The 17,198-nt window shown below is 39.6% G+C and overlaps 1 protein-coding gene across 5 annotated transcripts in view; it reads right to left on the bottom strand.

Annotated features, from left to right (window-relative positions):
• FRMD4A (FERM domain containing 4A) overlaps positions 1-17,198 on the bottom strand; it is a 566,280-nt gene that overhangs the window by 206,716 nt on the left and 342,366 nt on the right. For all 5 annotated transcript variants that reach the window (XM_073619521.1, XM_073619519.1, XM_073619520.1 and 2 more), the window contains exons 3-4: positions 14,417-14,511; positions 7,308-7,400 (exon numbers count right to left, since the gene is read on the bottom strand). In XM_073619521.1, coding sequence (XP_073475622.1) covers positions 7,308-7,400; positions 14,417-14,511 — 188 coding nt within the window. The remainder of the gene's footprint in view (positions 1-7,307; positions 7,401-14,416; positions 14,512-17,198) is intronic.

Genomic DNA, 17,198 nt, shown 5'->3' on the forward strand with positions numbered 1-17,198 from the left:
TCAATGTGCAAGCCCATTGCTTCAGTACCACCTGTGTCCCAAAAATCTGCTGCAGGAGGTTGATGAAATGTATGGCCAACTTACTGATGCCTGTTGAATTGGTGCTTTTGGAGGGGTTTGCAATGACATAGCAGATATGCTCTTGCTTGTTATGGTTCATTTTAATTGAAATCACTTTTGCTTTAAGCAATAATCCATAAGGATGCCTTAACTTTACACACAATGTGCCTCTTCTCCATTAAAAAAAAAAAAAAATATATATATATATCTAGGTGTCAATTTAGAACAACAAAGCTCCCACACATTTTTACTCTTGGGGTGGGTTAATGTACTTATATATCTATTTATTTATTAATTTATTTATTTATGCTATTTATATAATAAATATAATTTATAAAACATGTGTACATGCACATCAGTCCCTGCTTTAAAGCTTTCAATCTAAGGTCCCTATGTCACATGTATACACATACTAGGGCCAGTTTGGACAGGAGCCGATTAATCTACCAGCACATCTTTGGATTGTGGGAGTAAATCCACACAAGAACAGGGAGAACATGCAAACTTAATGCAGATAAGTTCCAGACAAGAATAGGAATCAGAGTCTCCAGTGCTGAAAGGCAGAAGTATTTACCACTAAGCCACTGTGCTGCCCACAGCAGATTTCAGAAACTTCTCCAATTTACATGCTGGCATTGTTAAATACAATTAATTCTTTAATAAACCTTATGATACCTAAAATAATATTTGGTAATGAATAAATGCATAAATCTTTTACGTACTAAGACCATAGGAACAGGAATGTGGGAATCTCTCTGAGGGTTACTAAAATGAATCTCTATGAGGATTATGCATTCTAGGTCAAGACATAGGAAAATTCCCAAAATGCAACCCTAAGTAGTTTTTTTCAGTGAACAGGAAAACCATAAAGAAACAAAGAAGACAATAAATAAATTGGGTTTATTTTCACTTCTTAATAAAGTGAATGGGGGTAGGTGATTTTTTTATTTGGTGGCTGTGACTTTTTAATGTTGTGTAATAGTGAGACAGTAAGCACTCCAACGGTTCATAGGGCACTGATAGCAACTCAAAGAGGGTGACCCTCAGGACCAGGCTGGTGTGGCTTGGAGCATCCATTTTTAAGCTCACCCCTTGAACCACCATTCCAATGCCGATGAACTAAAAGGATTGTATTTGTATATATGCATGTGTCTGAGGCCTGTGACTGTTATCATTCAAAATGCTTTATTTAAAACTAATTTAAAATTGAAATTGAAAACATAAAAACTAGAAGAATTGTTGTATCTGTGGTTTTGAACCTGATGAGCTGGATTGTGAAAGTGGATGTGCAGTAAAGATATGTTTGCAACTGAAAACACTTAAATAACTAGTTATACTGTAGTAGGGAACACACTGCCATGTTTCTATAACCTGTTTTCTGTTTTATTGCTATAAATTTTTTAGCTCGAAGGTCTCTATATCATAGAATATGAAATACAACTTAAAAACACACACACTAATACATGTGCACTGATTATGGAACAGCATGGTAACAAAGTAATTTGCAAAACTCATGTCTTTCAAAAAGAAATTGCGATAGTGCAGTGTTTTATGACTTCGTCTCTTGCAGGTTAATTAACTGACTATGGCCTCATTTGTAATGGAATCACTAAGAACCCATATTCTTTCTATGACTCTTTTAGCTCCAGCCCCCCACTGCTGACCATTACTGCCTCAGAGCCCCCATAACAGCACATCCGGCTATTGGAAGAGAAAGCGTATAACTCAACACATGTTATTCTTAATTTCACAACAGCAAAGCTTTCCTAAGAATTCCCAAACCTTTTCATTAAGAGCAAAAACTCCACAATACCAGATGTGGGGATAATAGATCTGTAAAGAAACCTCACATCAGTGAAGGTTTTTAGCTATATTTATAGTTCATTTATTCTGGTCTATAGCTTTTGGCTAAAGCAAATGTGTATCTCTGTTTTTTCAAGACACTGGGGAGTGGGAGAGGCTGGATTTTGGCAAATTAACTGTTAAAATCTGATAAAGATACATTCGAAAACAACCAGTGCTGATACTTTCAAAGTCATAGTAATATCTGTTCAGATTGCGGATAGATGCTAGTAAAACAATGGTAACTACATGTAAAGGTAGATGTACATAAGAACTTTGTTATACTTACTGGTAAATAGAATATTTCAGGAAAATTCTTACATTGTTCCACTACAGCCTGCCTTGCAGGGCTACCTGCTTTACATTGGAGATAAGCTTCCCTCCCCACCCATAGCTCATAGACATTTTAGGTTAACACTAAATCCACCCATACTAGAATGAAAATAACTCCAAATGATCCTTAATAAGGCTAAACAACCCAGCTGCCACTCTATGTGCACCTGTATTTACACTACAGTGATAAAAAAAAAAAACGGAACTAGAACAACACTACCTAAAATACAATACTTAAATAAAAATATGCGACCAAAGTGCTCAGTGCAATCAATACAATAAATGATCCTATAAATAATGCTACTGTGTGTAAACTTCAACATATACATAAAAAGTGCCACCATTTTCAATCATATATGCAACTGATGCCAAAAAAGTGCTTAAACAAATGTGCATAAAAAAGTCCATCCAAAGTGCTTGACAAACACAACGTGACAAACTTCTGTACTTCCCAATAAGTGCTGCTGGATTCTGGGGTTCCCCCTAAAGAGTGCTCATTTACCAGAAGTAATTGAACCCTTATGTAATAAGCAGGTCAATATGCACTAAAAATTTTCCACAATCACTCTTCCACATACTCCACCACTTACAGTATGCCACTACCGGGAGAACTCCGAGCTGGATGATTCTGCCATCTCCTTCCAGATCTCAGACAGAGAGACACAGACCCAAAATATCCTTGCTCACCATTTTAAATAAAACTAATGTCCATAAAACATGTAATAATCCATTCACACATGTAGTGCCGCCTGGTATGACATGCCTACTAGACGGTAATAAACCGCCGCTGCTCTGCAATGTTCTGAAGCCAGTGTTGCCCACCCTGCAGGTTTAATTCACAATGTACTAGTATGCACCGCATACTTGCACATTATGACGGACTTACCTATACACAGAGCCCTTCAGCACAGCACTGTCATGGCTCTCTGGCACTGCAATCTTCAGCAGGTCTTCCTTCTGGGTTCACAGGATCCAGCTGTATGAATGGCCAGGGCCACGATGACGTCACTCCCGCACATGGTATGCCGTCCCTTCAGAGCGCATGTGCCGGTGAAGTCATCGGTTGCATGTTGTGTGAATATCTCCTAAACAGTGTATTTTCCTATTTTAGGTTTTATGTTATTAAATCCAGTATGGCAAGATGTGAATATTAATATATGTTTGGATAACACCTACTTTATAGATGTTACATTCTCCAATTCACGTAGCTTAACTAAGACCCAATCACACTTGAGCATTTTTTAGCTTGTTTCCCTACACCTGACTATGCTCAACAAGTAGAATCTCATTATTTCTAAGTTTCCCTGTCCCCCTACACTCTACATCCTATGCTCAAAAAAGTACATAAGCTTTTTGTGTGTATCCAGGGGTTTTGGCCCCATAGACTTTAATGGGAGGCATACACACATTTTTGAACCTGAACAACTCTTCTCCTTCTCTAGAACTGCTCTCCTCCCCATGCACATGCCTGAAACTTTTTACACGTGCAAAAACTCTTGCTCAAAGCTCGTAAAATGCCGAAAAAGCACATGGAAAGCAAAAGAGCTTCAAATCACCAGGAATATGCAGGGCAATGGCATCTGAAACTCCGTGTAATGTATTAGGAAACAATTAAACTTGTCCCTGAGGTTGATGTGTTGAAAGCAAAAGAATGGGCATCCCAGTTTGTTTTGTATGGGGCTGCGTAGCTGCAGATCAATCATGCTGACCCATGTCCACAGCCAAAAGAGCCTACAATGGGCACGCGAGCATGAGAAAAATAGACCACAGAGCAATGGAAGAAGGTGACTTGATCTGATGAATCATGCTTTCTTATACATCATGTGGCCAGGTGTGTTTGAGTCGCTTACCTGGGGAAGAGATGGCACCAGGATGCAGTATGGAAAGAAGGCAAGTGGCAGAGGCAGTGTGATGGTTTGGGCAATGTTCTGCTGGGAAACCTTGGTTCCTGCCATTCATGTGGATGTTAATTTTGACACATACCACCTACTTAATGAAAAGATGTTGTGTGATACTCCGCCACGGAATATACAAGGCAGGGAATAAAGGTGTGATGAATAAGAAAAAAGTGAAAAAAGAGAGAATTGCCGCCGCTACATAATACTACCACCTAGGTGGAGTAAAGGTATGTTGAGGAAGGTGTAGGTGTGGCGCTATTCCTCTTAAGGAGACCTGTTAAAGATGCTAGAAGTGCTGTAAATGTAATTAAAAGATGAAAACACTTCAGAATATATTAAATATATGTGACAACAAAATCCTGTAATGGATGAATGCTGAAGGTTTTGCACTTACTGCAGAGTGCAGTTTTAAAATGCCTTTACAAGTGAATAGAAAAAAACTTTTGATTAGAGTGATGAGTACTTGTGTGTTACACCCTCTGCAATGTGCAGAGTTGCAGTAAAGGGGATGTGCTGAAAGTGTTATACTTGCTACGAAGTGCAGCTTAAGATGCTTTTAAGATGAGTAGAAAAAAAAGTTAATTTAAAGTCATGGATACTAGTGTGTTGCACCCTCTGCAAAAATGCAGGGGGGCAGAAAAAAGTGGATGAAGACTAGTCCTGGTGCTAGTGATGTGCATTAAGGTAATGATCCTCTATTTTCATACACTGATTTGTTGTTCCTTATATATGTGAAAAGTCATGTGTGTTTGACCCTCTGTTTGCAACGTCCCAATTATACGAACATGCAATGATGAAACAAAGTTATATAAAAAATAAAAATTTCAAGAAAAATATCCCACTGTAAAAGAAGGATGTGCAAAAACAAGCTATAAATATTAGCCCATTAACACAATGATAAACAAAGTGACTTGTGCTCTCAAACGGTGTCCAGTGCTTTGCAAAGTTTATGCTGTTTGTAATCCTTTTAGGTGGTAGTGCCAGTGATCTTATCTGTGCTTGTAATATGATTGCACTCACCAGATGACCTTACCCCCCCCAGGGGTACTGCATGGCCACAGTATATGCCACTGTGAAGCACTCTGGAACCAGCTGGACGATCTATGAATCGCTAGTGCCGTTCCGCCGGGTTATCACACAAAAAAGAGAGGAGTGCCCATAGCGTGATACATTTATAAAAAAAGTATGGAGATATACTCACATTTTGGTTAAAAATCACAAGCAAAAAGTTTAAATGGTGCAGGCACCGAGTAAACAAACATTTGCGGCCCTGACCGGAAAAAGACGTACTGTAACTCCTCCCTACACTTTTCGTCACTCAAAACATCATCTGGAGCGTCTTGAGTGACGAAATGCGTAGGTAGGAGTTACAGTACATCTTTGCATCACTTCCGGTCAGGGCCGCAAATGTTTGTTTACTCGGCGCCTGTATAATTTAAACTTTTCGCTTGTGATTTTTAACCAAAATGTGAGTATATTTCCATACTTTTTTTTAAATAAACAATTTAAAAGTGGTATCACGCTATGGGCACGCCTCTCTTTTTTATGTGAAAACCCAGCGGAACGCCACTAGAAATTCATAGATCATCCAGCTGGTTCCAGAGTGCTACACAGTGGCATATACTGTGGCCGTGCAGTACCCCTGGGGGGGGGTAAGGTCATCTGGTGAGTGCAATCATGTTACGAGCACAGATAAGATCACTGGCACTATCGTCACCTAAAAGGATTACAAACAGCATAAACTTTGCAAAGCACTGGACACCGTTTGAGAGCACAAGTCACTTTGTTTATCATTGTTTTAATGGACTAATATTTATAGCTTGTTTTTGCACATCCTTCTTTTACAGTGGGATATTTTCTTGAAATTTTTTATATAACTTTGTTTCATCATTGCATGTTCATATAATTGGGACGTTGCAAACAGAGGGTCAAACACACATGACTTTTCACATATATAAGGAACAACAAATCAGTGTATGAAAATAGAGGATCATTACCTTAATGCACATCACTAGCACCAGGACTAGTCTTCATCCACTTTTTTCTGGCCCCCTGCATTTTTGCAGAGGGTGCAACACACTAGTATCCATGACTTTAAATGAACATTTTTTTTCTACTCATCTTAAAAGCATCTTAAGCTGCACTTCGTAGCAAGTATAACACTTTCAGCACATCCCCTTTACTGCAACTCTGCACATTGCAGAGGGTGTAACACACAAGTACTCATCACTCTAATCAAAAGTTTTTTTTCTATTCGCTTGTAAAGGCATTTTAAAACTGCACTCTGCAGTAAGTGCAAAACCTTCAGCACTTATCCATTTTTAGGATTTTGTTATCACATATATTTAATATATTCTGAAGTGTTTCCATCTTTTAATTACATTTACAGCACTTCTAGCATCTTTAACAGGTCTCCTGAACAGAGGAATAGCACCACACCTACACCTTCCTCAATTAACATACCACCTACCTAAACAATGTTTCTGACCAAGTACACCCCATCATGGAAATGGCATTCCCTGATGGCAGTGGCCTGTTTTAGCAGGATAATGCACCCTTCACACTGCAAAAATGGTTCACAAATGGTTTGAGGAACACAACAATAATTTTGACTTGGCCTCAATTCTTTAGATCTCAATTCAATTGAACATTTGTGGGATGTGATGGAAAAACAAATCCAATCCATGGAGGCCCCACCTTGCAACAGGACTTAAAGGATCTGCTACTGATGGCTCGGTGCCAGGTACCACAGCATAACTTTAGAGGTCTAGTGGCATTTACGCCTAGATGGATCAGGGCTGTTTTGGAGGTAAAAGGGGGACCTACTCAATATAAGGTAAGTGGTCATAAAGTTATGGCTGATTGGTGTAGATTAAAACACCGTCTATCCTAACCAATGGTAAAGATTTAGAAACTTGCCTTCGTTATTGTATCCTGTTCAAAGGCTTTCTATTGGGACAGACTCACACTAAATCTGTTCAAAAATGTTAGCAGCCAGCCATGACACCTCCTCCAAAGAAACATAAAAAATGTAAGACTGCTCGTACAATGGGAATAATGTATTCCTTGTTTTAAATGTCAACAATATGCCTTTGATTTCTTTTTTATATAAGTAACACATTATAGTGTAAAATTAAAAAAATATATATAAGAAGATACAGGAGAACAACTCACCTTACACAGAAATACAGAACAATTGGACCAGACTTTTTGGGGAAGTCATGTTCAAGTACTCTGCGGTCCAGCTGTAACCAGTTCAAATGGCCCCTGAAAAATACAACAACAGGATTTAATTTTTTTTTTTTAATTATTTATTTAGTGGTATGCGACATACAGTAATGCAGTAACTTCACAGAATATGCGGTACAAACAGTTTAGGATATATAGGAACAGTAACTAATAGTATCTGTACTAGAAGTAATTACTCCAAAGGTAATTACACTGAAGCAAATCTGTAGATGTGCAGGGTTCCCAGATACCTAGGAAGTAAAAAGCCAGGGCTTCGCATTGACAAGTAATATAATCCCTTGTAGTTTAATAGGGGTTATCTCTGTAAACCTTGGAGAGTTCCGGTATCATAACATAGGGGAAGAATAATGCGGAGTGTCCAACTGGGGTCGAAACATACCAATTTTTGAAGTAGAAAGGAGCAAGTGAATATAGGGGGAAGATGAAAAAAAAGGAAAAAGGGAGAGAAAAAGTGAGAAATAGAAATGAAGGAGAAGGGAGAGAAAGTAGTTATTATAGTGAGAGAGGTAGATGGGGGAGGGGGGGGTTTATGGGTAAGGGAGGGCGAGGTCACACCTAGGGGACAAGGGCCACCCGCTGCTCATTAAGCCGTCTAAAGGTCAAGGCTTGTAGCTAGAACTTCAGGCAATCCCTAGTGCCGAACAGGATTTAATATATTTTCAATTAAAACAAGACGGGAGAAGGAATGGTAATACTGCAAAACTAAAATCACATGGCATGGATGACTACTCTGAGCAGTGGGCCAGTGCCCAATACCAATAACATACTGTAAGGGGGGCAGGCTCAACTGCTATGGGCAGTTATAAACCATGCACAGGACAGGCACAATCATGAACAGTCCAAGCAGGTTGAAACCTGTAATTTTATTCAGCAAGTTTGCAAACAAACATGGTTTCAAGTCAGAACAGCTTTGTACCGCAAGGCCATAGCATAAAATAAACAAAATATCTGCTCGTCTTAACTACTAACTAAACTCAGGTTAATTTATGACAAACATGGCGCCTTGTAATGGGTTTCTTGAAAGAAATGCTGTCTTACCTTTTTAGTTTTCTGTCAGCACTCATCCTTTTCCCTTAGCAGCAGGCTCTAACAGCAGGGAGAGTAAGAGAGAACCCTGAGCACTGGTCAGGTCACTTATAAAAAGGCCTGTGCATGACTGAGACTAACTAATGACGTCTGGCTACCAAGTAAAATGTGGACCTCAGAATGTAAGCTTTTGCCCTGTGAAGCTCTACAAAGCCTATGGGCTCCAGAACGAAGGGCAAGAATGAATAACATTTTGAGAAAAATATATATTTTTTCTCATATCAGACACAAACCCTGGAGCCCCTCATTATGTGTATGTAAGAAACCTAGGTGACACATACACACCCTCCACAATCCTGCCAGCCAGTAACAGAATATTTATGCATCAGAGGTCACACTTTCTTCATAAAATGGTATATTTTTACCAATGTGAGTAATCTAAAGTGAATAGACAATAATTACATTTGTTTTGTCTAAGACTGGTTGAACCTCTGAAAATGACTAATCAATTAGCTGCTATGGATCATAACACAATAGTGCCCTTTGTGGTTTAAGCCAAAATATATTTTAGTCCAAGAAACAGCAGCCAGGAAAAATGAGCCATGATTCTATCTCACAGGAACAATTATTGCATCTTAATGTTACAATATAATGATATTTATAGGATTGCTTTGCTGACAGCAGTATAGTAACCATTTGTCCTAAATTCTCTTCAGACAGGAAGCACCACTTTTCCAGAAAAAGTCAGCCTTTATTCTTAAACATTTTGATTTATCGGCAGATTCATAATTGGTGATATTGCCTTACAGGGACTAAAATAATGTATGTAAATAATTAGAAAGAAATGTAAAATTGTATATAGGTGAGCTTGTAGAAGGTGTAGTGATTTCATACAAGAAACATGTCTGTTTCAAACGTGCCTCATGAGGTCAAAGAGGGCATTTCTCTACAATCTCAACCCACTTGGGGTCTGCATGTGGTAGATTCTTACTCACTGACCTAAACGTTATCAGGTTGGCCACACTTTCAATTGTATTGTGAAGGTAAAGTCCATACTGGGCCATTGAGAGAGCAGTTGAGATGAAGAAACCTCCTTGCATGAGGTGAGAGGGACTCTAATAAATGGGCTTGTTAGTTGTCTGAACCTAACCATGGCCATGATATATGGGTAAGAACTGCCACAATAAAATGATGGATTTAAACAGTTAGTTTGATTTATGTACTCTAATTGACTTAACTGCTTCTCTGTTCCTTTGTAATCATGTAGCCATCCTCAAACTCTGCCCTGTGTCTCATCTTGTCTAAAATCAGCCCTGTCTGTAGTGAAAGTGACTCTACATAGAGGACACATTTAAAGATTACAGATACTATCAAATGCAATTTACATTTCTGAGAAGTGTCCAGCATTACATCACAGCTGACTGGTATAGAGGGCATGTACCACATGATTTAATAGAGTTCTAACCCACTAACCTAGGGATAAAATGAATCTATTGATTTGAATAATTTTTGCCTTCTAGCGTAAACAACAAAAAGGAGAGGAAAGGACATTGCAATGTAGGAAATCACATATAGTAATTAACTTCAGGTCTGATCAGATATGTTATTATTATTGTAAAGTTTGACATGTGGCACACAATTATGGTATATTTACAAAAATGCATGTTTAAATACATTTAGGCTTTTTACAAAACAATCTCCTTGATGCATTGGGGTTGATTGGCCAAAGGCATTATAGGCTGTTTGCCTTGCAAGGGAATTTTCACTTTGCAGGAAATGTTCCCTTAGCATAGCAAACATGGTGAAATTTTACTTTGCAAAGAATAGCAAATCACATGCAAGAGGAATAAAAAGAAAACATTTATATATTTACATATACACACATTGTATACATTGTGTACATATGCTACAGTATATAGATTAAGTTGATGCTCTGCTGATTTCCATCATCCGATCATGTGCAAGCAAAAACACTACTCTTCTTCTTTGCACTTGATTAGATATTATTTGCTAATTATTTGATAAAGGAATTTTCATCACATTCCCAAAACTAAGGGAAAATTCTCTTGCAAAGTGAACAGCCTATTTGCCTTTAGTAAATCAACCCCATTGTGTTCTTACATAAGTTCATTCAAAAAGATAATTTCTAATTCTCAGACATCACAACAGTAAACTTGATATTTAATATTTTGTTCAGCAGTGGGTAAATAGATCTATATTAAAGAGAAATGGACATTAGAAACATTAGCACAAGCTCCAAAGCGGAGATCTTAGTTTATGTTTATATTTATATATGTAGCATGCACCCTCTAGTAGTGTGCTGTGCTAGAGAGGATAGGTAAATTTAAGCAGGCCTGGCTGGTTGCTAGGCCTGTTTGTTATCATTTCGGGCTGGGAGTGGCTCAGGGTAGGGCTGGGTGACTCACAGGTGGTGTCATCAGGACCTCCCTTCTTTTGCGAGAAGCTTCTAGTGCTTTCTGGAAAGAGAGGTGGGAGGAGAGGTAGAGCCACTTGGGGTGTTTGAGGAGCCCTGGCCAATCCCCAAACTTGATTGGCTGGGGGCAGGTCTCCTTAACCACTTCAATACAGGGCATTTTCACCCCCTTCCTGCCCAGGCCAATTTTCAGTTTTCAGCGCTGTAATATTTTGAATGACAATTGCGTGGTCATGCAACACTGTACCCAAATGAAATTGTCATCCTTTTTTTCCCCACAATTAGAGCTTTTTTTGGTGGTATTTGATCACTTCTGCGTTTTTTTATTTTTTGCGCTATAAACAAAGAAAGAGCTACAAGTTTTAAAAAAACACAACATTTTTTACTTTTTGCTATAATAAATATCCTAAATAAAAAGAAAAAAAAATGTTTTCCTCAGTTTATGTATTCTTCTACATATTTTTGGTAGAAAAAAAATTGCAATAAGCGTATATTGATTGATTTGCACAAAAGTTATAGCGCCTACAAAATAGGGGATAGATTTATGGCATTTTTAATTATTATTATTTTTTTACTAGTAATGGTGACAATCTGTGATTTTTATCGTGACTGTGACATTGCAGCGGACAGATTGGACACTTTTGACACTATTTTGGGACCAGTGACAATTATACAGTAATCAGTGCTATAAATATGCACTGATTACTGTATAAATGTCAATGGCAGGAAAGGAGTTAACACTATTGGGCGATCAAGGGGTTAAATGTGTTACCTAGGGAGTGATTCTAACTGTAGGGGGATGGGACTGACTAGTGGAGGACACCGTTCGGTGTTCATACTTAGTATACACACAATCTGTCTCCTCTCCCCTGACAGGACGTGGATCTGTGTGTTTACACACACAGATCCACGGTCCTGCTCTGTAACGAGTGATTGCGAGTGCCCGGCGGACATCGCGGCCGCTGGGCACGCACATAGGCTCCTCAGTGAGGATGTCATGTGATGACCGCCCAGGATGGGAGATCCCATCTGCGGACATCATATGAGAATGGGCAGGTAGGGAAGTGGTTAAATACCCAGGGCCAGTCCAGCTGGAGAGGAGTTGTCGGGTGGAAGAGCTAGAGTGAGAGAGTGCGGAGGCTGTCGGGGCCCTTGAGGGAGCTCCCCAGTCTGGGGGGGTGACCTTGGGCCTGGGCTTGGATGCGGTCGGGACCACTTTCAGGAACACATGAAGAGGTCCTGGACCGGAGGCATAAGAGAGAGCAAGGAGAGGACAGTGGGAGAGAGCACTGCTAAGGGACTCCAGGGAGGACAGCTGGTTGTAGCCAAGAGGGCTGGTGAATGAGGCACAGTCGGGAGGACTGGGGAGGCACGTCTGAGAGGACTGGGAGCTTGCAGTCTGAGATGGGTGCAGAACCAGAAGAGTGGACTGTGGTGAAAGGGGCAGTGGAAAGAGGCAGCTACAGCCAAGAGGGCTGGCAGGGCCTGAAGAGGGCTAACTGGGATCAGTAGCCATACTGTAGTTAGGGCAGCTAGCACAAGGACTTTTCTGCTACACCATTGGGGCCCGTGGTCCCAGCCTGCAAACGGCATTTGCTGAGGCCTGGCTGAGTCAATGTCAGACCTAACCAACAAATAGTGCTAGCTGTTCCTGGGGAACCAAGTGATGTGCTGGAGGAGAGTAGGAGTAACAGTCTGCAGCAAGTGATGTGCTGGTGGAGTGAGGAGTGATGAGCGTCAAGCAAATTTGTGCAGGAGGAAGCTGAAGGGACAGTACATAGTTGTCCCAAAACCAATTGCTGTTTCTATTATCCACGCTGGGCATCCCATATCTCCCATCCCCATCCAAGTTATACCCCTCAATAAAGCATAAAAAAAGTTCACTGACTGCTTTATGTCTCGGTGCGGGTTATGTCACCCACTTAGCAAGAAGTAGCAAATACACTTGAAATACTTTTGGTATGACTATTTGGGCAGTGTAAAGATATCAGAAGTGGTCTGAAAAAACATTACATCTAGGAAATAGATGTAGATCAATCAATTAAGCATTGGTGATTCCCATATTCTGCTGAGCAGAAAGATTATGTTTTTGCTGATTATGAAAACATTATCATAAACATTGTTATCCTCAGCAGTCAATAACTCATACATGTGGCAGGAATCCAACACTGCTCATCGTCATGAGAACACCATCTCCATTGTAGATCATTATGGTGGCAGAATCAAGTTGTGAGGATGCTTTTTATTAGCAGAGAGTGAGAAGCTGGTTTTAGTCTGCAAAAGAACTTAAGCCTCGTACACACGATCGGATTTTCCGCAAAGCGCCAGACTTTTGTCCGAAGGGCGTGTGCCGTGAACTTGTCTAGCATACAAACGGTACACAATTGTCAGCCAACAAACACGAACGTAGTGACGTACTACATGGAATTTCAGCTCTTGAGCACCACCCTTTGGGCACCTGCTAATGTCGTGTTTGGTGAGCATTGATTTCGAGCATGCGTGTTTTTACTTAGGACTTTTGTGTGACAGACTTGTGTACAGACGATAGGAAAATCTGACAACAGACCGTTGTCTGCCGAAAATTTATTAGCCTGCCATCCAACATTTGTTGGCGGAAAGTTGGACAACAATTGTCTGATGGATGGTCGGATTTTAGGCCAACAGTCTGTCATCACACAATTCCCTGCCAAAAATCTGATCGTGTGTACGAGGCTTAAGACTGGGGTGAACAGTGAGAGTATTTTTTTTAAAGAAAATTGGGGAAAATGTAGAGTATCCAAGAGCGCACAGCTGGCAGTGACTTATCCCAAAAGAAGTACAGCTATAAATGCATTCAAAGATGGTACTAACCATTAAAGTGGTACTAAATGCAAAATCAAAAATGACATAAAGTATATGATGCAGCCTGTTACTAGCTTAATATAGTGGTTGTCTGAATCCCCCTGTGACTAAAGCCACACGATCGGATTTTCGGCAGGGAATTGTGTGATGACAGACTGCCAAAAATCCGATCGTGTGTACGTGGCTTTAGTTTTTCTTCTGCTATTATTTTCCAGCTTTCTTTATAGATCAAGCTGTGAAGCAAAAGTAGAAGTGAGAGGGTTCAGACACACCCTTTAACGCTGACAGAGGTGCTTAAAATGATCGATTTTTTTGAAAAATATTTAAACCTCTTTATCACACAAGGAAAAACTTTTTCTGTAACTGTTTAAAAAGTGTTAGCTGGCATTCGGCTATAATATGTTGCTCATAAATGTAAAGTCCATCTAAGTCTACTAGTCCATCTTACACTACCCTCTCCAGACAGTGCTACAGTGGTGTGTTGTGTACGAAAATCTGACAACATATAATTAAAAAGCCAAACTCCAACCAAAACATTTTTGTGTAGTTTTTGATAAGGAGGGAAAGGGCAGAATTTCTGTTAAGTTTATATTGTCATATTGTCCCAGTGGGGATAGGCTTTTGATCACTGGCAGTACCTTGCTGTCCCAGTGACACTCATTTCTCTCATATGATATGTGATGTATCATTTTAAAAACCAAAACAGTTTCAGATTTTTGCAACGTATACTTACGTTTCATCTGTGAATGCTATACCAAAATATTCTTTTTCTTTTAGATTGAAGTGTGATGCCACTAGATCAAGGAGCTCCTTGGCCAACAGTTTTGGCTACAAAAGTAAAAGAAACGCAGATTAGGATACAATCCATAATACCATATACAATCAGACATTACAATGGGAAATAACAATAACTAAATATAACATTTATAAGTTTTGTTAATAATTTAGGTTTACAAAATGTACCCATGCAAACTTAAAGCGGTTGTATGCTGCAAAAAACAAAAAACAAACAAAAAAAAAACCTGTAAAGGCAAAGGCATAATGAGCTAGTATGCATCGCCTCCCGGTCCCCACCGAGGGAGCTGACATGTTCTCTCAACGTTTCTTCTGGTTTCTTGGCTCTGGCACTGTGAGTGGCCGGAGCCGCGATGACATCACTCCCGTGCATGCGTGCGGAAGTCCTCTTTCTGGAAAAGGAACTCTGATTTTCCAGACCTTCAGAGAGCATGCACCACTGACGTCAGCGGCTGCATGCATGGTGAATATCTCCTAAACCATTCATTTTACCTAAGGTAAGCCTTATTATAGGCTTACCTGTAGTTAAAAATGTGGAAGGGGGGTATACAACCACTTTAAGACCCTCTAAAATACCTGAAGCCACTCTTTATTATACTCAGTTTATTACTTTTTAAGGTAAACACCTATATAAACAAATGCTAACTTTGGAGACATAATAAACGTTAGAGACAATAAATACCATGGTCATTAAAGGAGTTGTAAAGGCAGAAGGTTTTTCATCTTAATGCCTTCTGTGTGTAGCAGCCCCCCTCAGCCTCCCCAATACTTACCTGAGCCCCATCTCTATCCAGCGATGTCCACGAGTCCCTCGGCCATCCTGGACTCTCCCCCTGATTGGCTGAGACACAGCAGTGGCACCATTGGCTCCCGCTGCTGTGAATCAAAGCCAGTTAGCCATTTAGGAGAGAGAGGGGGCAGGGCTGAACTGGGGCTCAGTGTCTGAATGGACACGGCTTGAGTGCCCCCATAGCAAACTGCTTGCTGTGGGGGCACTTGACAGGAGGAAGTGGCCAGGAGCACAGAAGAGGGACCCGAGAAGAGAAGGATCTGGGCTGCTCTGTGCAAAACCAACTACACAGGGCAGGTAAGTATAACATATTTGTTATTTTTAGAGAAAAAAAAAAACAAGACTTTACAATCACTTTAAGTCCTATTTACTATAAATTACATTTGAATTGTGAAGTGTTGCACAAATTGTTGGTGCTATATAAATCCTGTAAGTCGTCCCATACATATACTAATATAAATATAAAAATAGACCCTTGCTTTTCAATGCAGCTACAAAGTCAAGCAGTAAAGCCACTGTTGATTATGAACACTCTGCAAAGTGAACAATCTTCGTTTTGTTTGTATTCTTTGTATATCACTGACTTCTTAAGTCCTGGACAGTAATAAAATATGTATATCATCACAGTATACAATGGAGTGTTAGTTTATTGCATATGTAAAAAATATATATTTTAAAAGTAAACAAGAAGTATGCCTTTTTTACAATATGCATGCCATTAATGCATCGCACAGACAAATACTGTTATTTTGTTTTTCAACCTGAAAGATACAAAAGTTCCTAATGTGGATTACACAAATATCTCAACACATACGCATGTATATTCCTATTTCCTGGTGAAAACTGATGTATTTCTGAAAAAGTTATAATAATGCACATTTTGAAGCAGTTATGTAACAGTGCTGTGTCTTACAAACTGCACTTCCATTATTCGGTTTCTACAAAGTATTAAGAAACTTATACCGGTCAATCCATTTCCACTGCTGCACTACAACTGCCAAAGATTGTCCAGGCAGAGTTATTTTCCTTGACGCAAAGGAAATGCAATGAGCATTTCAGAGCTCTGTCCCTCCTCACTAAACCCAGCCCTGTCTGTACAGTATTCTCGCTGCAGGTAAAAATGGTAACCATGCCACAACATACATATGGGTCAAGTGCTGAAACTTCCATTCCTACCTCTGGTCTGAACTGAGAATGTTCACTTACATAGTTACATAGTAGGTGAGGTCGAAAAAAGACACAAGTCCATCAAGTCCAACCTATGTGTGTGATTATATGTCAGTATTTCATTGTATATCCCTGTATGTTGCGGTTGTTCAGGTGCTTATCTAATAGTTTCTTGAAACTATCGTTGCCCCCCGCTGAGACCACCACCTGTGGAAGGGAATTCCACATCCTTGCCGCTCTTACAGTAAAGAATCACCTACGTAGTTTAAGATTAAACCTCTTTGCTTCTAATTTCAATGAGTGGCCACGTGTCTTGTTAAACTCCCTTCCGCGAGTGAAGTGAAGTTTGTTAAAAAGATAAAGATGCGATCCATTCAATCAACCAATTATGTATTATCAAATACACAGTCTTTTATTTATTTCCCTCACATATGACTATGCGTTCAAGGCGAACACATATTCATTTTATTTACTACTGTTAACGTTGCAAAATTAATATACACTTTTCAAAAGTCACTGTACCAAGGGAACGACCTCTATTACTTCAACACCCTGCACATACATCAAACCAAAGTATGCATTGTCTTTGTAAGATGCTAGATGACCGCTATATTGCTACTAAAAAGGCTATCAAAATGTTTGTGTGGTGGTTGCACAAATTGCCCTACTATTTAGTAGATATGTAGGTCAGTCACTGCCATCACTATCTCTTTTAAGTTCATCAACTTCATGTTATACTTTCCAAGATTCTTAAGTGCCTCGT

This window comes from Aquarana catesbeiana, linkage group LG03 (assembly GCF_042186555.1).
Source record: "Aquarana catesbeiana isolate 2022-GZ linkage group LG03, ASM4218655v1, whole genome shotgun sequence".
NCBI lineage: Eukaryota > Metazoa > Chordata > Amphibia > Anura > Ranidae > Aquarana > Aquarana catesbeiana.